This window comes from Gallus gallus, chromosome 15 (genome assembly GCF_016699485.2).
Source record: "Gallus gallus isolate bGalGal1 chromosome 15, bGalGal1.mat.broiler.GRCg7b, whole genome shotgun sequence".
Lineage (NCBI taxonomy): Eukaryota > Metazoa > Chordata > Aves > Galliformes > Phasianidae > Gallus > Gallus gallus.
This window is the reverse complement of record NC_052546.1, coordinates 5,041,126-5,047,465: the sequence shown is the minus strand read 5'-3', so window position 1 is coordinate 5,047,465 and position 6,340 is coordinate 5,041,126. Positions and strand designations below refer to the sequence as shown.

The following is a 6,340-nucleotide window of genomic DNA, read 5'->3' as shown; positions in this document are numbered from 1 at the left end:
TTGTTAGTACAATAACTTTTATTTGACATCTACAAGATCATTATCTTGTAGTTTTTTTGGACAGGTTTATACAATCTCAATTTTTCAATAGTGCAACCTGTGCAAGCAAGAAATGACAAACATTGTCCTTCACTTTCTTATAAACATCTACTATTATAGGCAAAACAAAACTTACCCATATTATAGATAAGTGACTATTCACATTTGTACATTACAATTTCTTTTAAACAGCTCCAGATAAACTCTACAATGTCTTACAACATATTAAACAGTATTCAAGTTACTGGGTAACAGAAACAGCACATACAGCGGAACCCTTAAGTGTTTCCCATTCTCTAATTTACAGCTCAAGTAAGGTTTCATCTTACAAGTGACAAATTAAATTACATTAATGAAGTAAAAAATATAAGATTGTATGCGAGATGGAAGTGAATTTGCACTTAAGTTTCCATAACCACCTCGGATTAAGGAAATGCTTCAATTTAAGGAAAACAGGCATCCAGCCTTCTTTGCAGTACACATTAGGAATACCATTAATACATTAAAAATGAACTAATTTTAATTTAAGATGTTTTTATCACAAAAAGAACATGTTGCAGACTCAAATATATAACCCCCAGGAGAGAACCAGAAAAAATGCAACACCTGGGTATAAACACTATAAAAATGCAATAATAACCAATGCTGTACAACTAAGATTGTGTTTCTCTCTGAATTCCTGTCTTGCGTGTTTATCCTGTCCATGCCCGTTTCCAAAGACATGCACTGTCAAACAGAAACTGGGAAGGAACCTGAATGCATGATGTGCAACCTCTGGGTTTCATGCTTTTATAAACTTATAAATTGAAGAGAAAAACCTCAATATATATTTTCTATATATATACTCAATACATGCATTCGAGGATATCTCCCACAGCAATGGCATTGATGCACTGCGTTAAACCCTGAGCACTGTATGACAAGATAAAAATAAAGCCTGCTTGGGGACTTTCAAGCATTTCCAAACAAATTGTGGTTTGTAGCTTAAAAGGCCAAAAGAAAGAGCAAACAGGAAGCACTACAGAGAGCATAAGGAAAGACAGATGCACCACCATAAACAACTGCTGGCTTTCAGTTCTACCAACCTTTCTAGATCTCTTTATTCCCAAAGTATTTGAGAGCACACAACTGAACTGAAAAAGTTATATTTCTTTGGAATCTGTCCCTGATTTTTATGCAAGTGATATGCTTTTACAGCCTTTTCCTCAAACACCAAAGTCAACACCTGTACTTTGTCCTCTTACGCGTTGTTGAAGTTGGTGATGCTTTGTGGGTGGTGCTGCTGCCATATCTGCTGCTGTTGTACTGCAAGCTGTTGAGACTGGTCTGATGTTGACAGGAGGTTGACAAGGGGCGACACGCAATTTGCAGGAATGATCAAGCCTGAAAACAGCAAGACATCAGTTTCACGAGCTTACACACAAGTTGTTGCTCATTAAAACTTCAGGCTGAAAGCCTCCTAAACAACTCTTAACAGAGAGTTTCTTACGACTCCCTTCCTCCTCAGAATGGAAATAAAGGAGCAGACAAGCCACTTACCTACGATCCTCTGCCCGTCTTCAGTTCTTAGACGAACTATTTGCATTTTCACATTGGTACCACTCACAGAGGCTAGAACGCCTTCCACTTTTGTCCAGACGCTCAATACTGAACCACACAAGACATAGTAAGTTCGACAGCGGAGTCCCACTTCACAAACTAATCCCAAGCCTGCCTTCTTACAATTGCCTCTCCTAGAGGAGAGAGGAAAAAAAACACCTTTAAGTTCCACAAAGAAAAGCTCAGTTGTAACAGCAGTGATAATCCAGTTCAGGTAAATAATTCAAGATGAAAAAAGCATCTCTGTGCATGCAAATACTAACCAGTAAGCATGTGTGCAGGTGTCTGCAGAAGAGTTGTACTGCTCTAACCAGTGTGGCAGAGCATCTTCAGAAGGTACCTGGTAAAGTAATTCAGAATGGAATGTTAAAGATTATCAAGTAGAAGACATTGAGATTTGCAGATAACAAAACCAATTTGCTCATTACTATGTGAAAACAGGGAGTAACAACATCCTGATGGTGGAAGAAGGTAAGTTATCTGTAATTCCAAAGGTATTTAGTCAAAGTGCAGTCTCCAAGGAATAACAAAACACTTAACATAGCAAAACCTCAGGAAGAACAATGGAATCTCAGCTGCCCAGTAATTAACTGGAAATGATTTCCTTAAAAACTGAAAAAGATCAACACTATGAAGTTGCTTTTAAATGAAGTTAGGTATCATACCAGCCTCTAAACAAAATCATTCATGGCAGTATTTAAAAGAACATTAACAGCAAGCAGCTGAAGTTTAGGAATCGTGTCTCAGAATACACTGCACATTAAGAGCTACGTGAGGTGTATCAGCAGGAAGGTAAGTCTTCTCCTTCCTAGCCCTGAGAAACTACTCATACCACCACAACACAGCTCATACTCAGAAAGCTTAGGATACGGCAATACAGAAAGCAAACATATACTTGCCAAGTCCCAGAACATGCCATGCTACAGAAAAAGTGATCCATACCTGATTTGACAGTTACATTCAAACAAAGAATACTTGCATTTCTTCCCCCCAGTTCAAACTAGCATCATTTAATGATTACCTTCTTATATTTCTTTTTCAGGTCTGCGCATGTTTCTAGTTTGAGTTGTTTCCCAGTATTTGGTCTGTATACCAAAAAAAGCTTCTTTTTAGGATTCACTTCTTTCACTAGAATAGCTGTTTTCTTGTTATTTCTTATCTGGAAAAAGACAAACAAAACCCAAGAACTTTGTAAGTGTCAACATGCTGACAGCACCTACCTCAAATGATTTCCTACTGCATTTTTGCAGAACCCAAGTCCATGCACACATGCAATAATAAAACCATTTATAAGGATGCCTTTAGAAGACAGCAATCCATACCAAACTTACATTCACCTCAGAGAGAGCATTTTTTTTCATACAGGTTTAAATAAGAGTTATTCAATTAGGCTCACAGCCTATAAGCAGATATCCAAGAGCAATTAAAAGTGAGTGCTTCATACTTAGAACTGGAAATAAAAATCAACATTAATCTTGAAGACTGAACATTTCTCAAAACTGAACAGTGGTTGATTCAAACATTATTTTTCAGAGATGACAGCTTATTTGGTTAGCTCCAACACAAACCTTGCAGAACACACTCATAGGCAAGAGCCAAGAACCTTACCTGTAGCGATAAATAGAAGCCATCATCTGGACCTGTCTGCTCTGCCCAGATCTTAGTTGCTTCATCCCAAGACATCCCTCTCTCCACACTGATCTAAAAGAAAACAAACACAGGTATTTGAAATGAAAGGCTTTAGAACAATTATTGATATGTGAAACTGAAGAACCAGAAAACCTAATAAATACCAAGCGAAAGGCATGGGACTTCCTTCCCCCTCCTCCTCCACTCAGTGGAAGCTTAGCACATTTGAAGTGTTTTAAGAACTTAGAGGCAAGCAAATCTTATTCAATCATACAAATGGGGAAAAAAATTAACTTACTGTGTATAGTTCTACATGTCCCGAGGTAGAATATCCAGGAGTTAGAAACTTCTTAACATCTGCTTTCCTTACTTTCTCATCCCCAGAGCCCAAATCTTAAAGAGGAAAGAACAGAGTTACTCCTCCTTTCTTTTCCTAAGCATAAGAACAGTGAGATATTGAGTAACTCACCTAAGATGCCCATATCGTATCTTCCATTCTTTTTTGCATTTTGAATAACTGCATTTAATGTATCAGAGAAGTACTGGAATAAAGCATTCTGCTGATGTACTTCCATACCAAGAATTCTATTCAGAAATTTTCCTATGTTGTTATAATCTGAAGAAAAAAAAGAAAAAGAAATACATCAGGTCAAAAGATTAAGCTTTATGACAGCAATCTTTCCAGCAGTGTTCACAGCATCTGAAAAGGACTACTTATATCCATTCTTTCAGAAATGAGGAAAACATTCAAGGTCTTTGAATAAGTGGGTTTTTTTTTTTTAGATAGTTACAAGTTTGGTTTTGCTGTTAGGAACCCACTATCATAATATGAGTGGACAAATAACTTCTGGTGACATTTTATAGATACACTGAAAGCATAAATACCTTTATCAAGCGTTAGAATTCCAGATCTGTCTTCTACATTTATCAGCCCTACACCAATCAATCCTTGACGAACATCTAGGAAAAAGAAAAAGATCACAGTCACTTTGCCACCTAAAAATACACCAATGACATAACAGCTTATCAACCTGTTTCAAGATCTGATTTTAACTGACAACCTCAAATACATCACTTGCAATTGCTACTTAAATACACTGATAAGCACAACAGGAAACACAGGCAGGGAAAACTACTAATGGGCACTACACATGAACCCATGAGAGAACAAAATACAGCAATTTACTATTCTCTTGTAAAAGAGCTATGCATAATACTTTGGCCAAACTGGTACAGAACAACAAGCCTTGTACTGAGTGGGCTCACGTATCTCCTTTCTTATTTGAACTTCAACATTCAGCAGAGTACATAAAAATAACATCCAATGAGAACCTATCTGGGCCAGCTGTTCAGTTCAAACAGCAGTATTTTCTAGCTCTAGCGTTACTAGCATGTTCTGCATACTGGAGAATGAGAACAGACAAGCAACTACATCCAGCAGATTACAATTACCTTTGAAGAAGTCTCCAGGAAAATCAGGAGGTGGTGAGACCATCGGGCTGTCTAAATTCACAATGGATTTCATAACAATCTCTAAAGCATTCCTGCCATACTACATAAGAGAAAGAAAGTTGCTCTGTGATTGAGTGCTTGTGTCTCAGCTCCAAGCACACAAGGGGCAAACAAGTATGTTTGATTTACAACAAAACATTCCTCTGCTGCTTAACAATACTGAGGGGAACTGCTTAATAGCATCTCAGTTATAAATTATACTACGTGACCAACCCAATGTTAATTGCTAATTAAAACTGCCAAATTAATTTTTTTTTAATGGTAATTGCAAGGACACACGTCATTTACTTAATACGCGAGATATGAGCAAATGCAGAGAGGTAATTTGCACACATTTGTGCTTCATGCAGTTCTACAAATAGAATTAAGATTCTCTCTGGCTGTCTTGAAAAGAAGGCACCCTCCCATCAGAAACTACTGCAGTTAAAGTAAAATACATAACAGGAGACAGAAGAGGTCCTCCCTCAACATATCATTTGCAGAATGAGCAGATGAGCTTTTCAAACAAAACAGAACTGTTACCTTATTATCAAAATTGAATCTGCTCAGGTCTCGAGTTTCTGTAGCCCGTCTGTCACCGTGGGTAAGGGCTCCCTGTTAAGACACATCTTTGTGATTAGAACGAATTAAAGAAACAATAATCTAAGTTGTATTTTCCTCAAATGAAGGACCACGTTTCTTGAAACAATCTTACCAAGCTTTCCAGTCTTTTTGCAACGATAGATGCAAATCTCTGCTCTCCAGCCAACTCAGAAATTAGGAACACGTACTCCGGAGCAGTCACTTGGTTGGATCTGTGAGTTCTTCCTGGATAGTTAAATACAAGAACATATGTTAAAATAAATTCTTCAATTACCATTTCTAATAAACTATGAATTGCATAAAGAAAATAGCCATAACTTAATCCTGCTGAAAAGTAGTTTTTGCTGTAATCCAGCCAACAGTACACAAAACTAGAGCTGGGGTAACTTCATGAAGAGACTTGATACATACAAAGCTGAGTCGCTGTATAAACTTGTTCACTAGGGTTCTATCAAAGCTTCTGAGACTATTAGCTATGACTGTACATAAAAGTAATTCTGCCACAGGTAAAGGAGACTGGAAGGATCCTTAAAAGGCTGCTTCAAACTTCACAGGAACGAGCAACAAGTTTACTCAGCATTACTGAATTGGCTAAGAGGAAAAGATACAAAGAAGTTATTTACCAAACTGCTGTATTGCTCTGTCTGCACTCCATGGCAACTCCAGAGTCATGTGAACTCTCCGCCTCTGGTTCTTAGCTCTACGGTCTGCTTGCAGTGAGATACCAGAGCTGGCAGCCTCCGAGATTATGGCAATGTTCTTTCAATTGAGAAAAAATATTTAGCAAAAAAAAAAAAATCCAATATCAAGGTTCAGTTTCTTCAGTTTCTACAGGAAATTTAATTTTGGATACTATTCCAGACACGTTAGAAACAATTGTCATTTGTTCTTAATATTTCAAGAAGAGAAGGTGAGGAAAAGTATGGTTCTCTGTCAGCGCTAGCAAGGTTTTCTATAGTTAGTTTGTTGAAATAAGTGT

General features: G+C 37.4%; 1 protein-coding gene across 2 annotated transcripts in view; it reads right to left on the bottom strand.

The window, feature by feature from the left end:
• The window catches only part of SBNO1 (strawberry notch homolog 1), a 29,179-nt gene continuing 22,839 nt past the window's right edge, over window positions 1–6,340 (bottom strand). For both annotated transcript variants that reach the window (XM_015275336.4, NM_001031469.3), the window contains 12 exons: window positions 5,985–6,120; window positions 5,474–5,586; window positions 5,302–5,373; window positions 4,720–4,819; window positions 4,153–4,227; window positions 3,737–3,883; window positions 3,566–3,660; window positions 3,247–3,339; window positions 2,660–2,797; window positions 1,902–1,978; window positions 1,579–1,772; window positions 1–1,422 (listed from right to left, as the gene is read on the bottom strand). In XM_015275336.4, coding sequence (XP_015130822.1) covers window positions 1,280–1,422; window positions 1,579–1,772; window positions 1,902–1,978; window positions 2,660–2,797; window positions 3,247–3,339; window positions 3,566–3,660; window positions 3,737–3,883; window positions 4,153–4,227; window positions 4,720–4,819; window positions 5,302–5,373; window positions 5,474–5,586; window positions 5,985–6,120 — 1,383 coding nt within the window. In that variant the 3' untranslated portion in view covers window positions 1–1,279. The remainder of the gene's footprint in view (window positions 1,423–1,578; window positions 1,773–1,901; window positions 1,979–2,659; window positions 2,798–3,246; window positions 3,340–3,565; window positions 3,661–3,736; window positions 3,884–4,152; window positions 4,228–4,719; window positions 4,820–5,301; window positions 5,374–5,473; window positions 5,587–5,984; window positions 6,121–6,340) is intronic.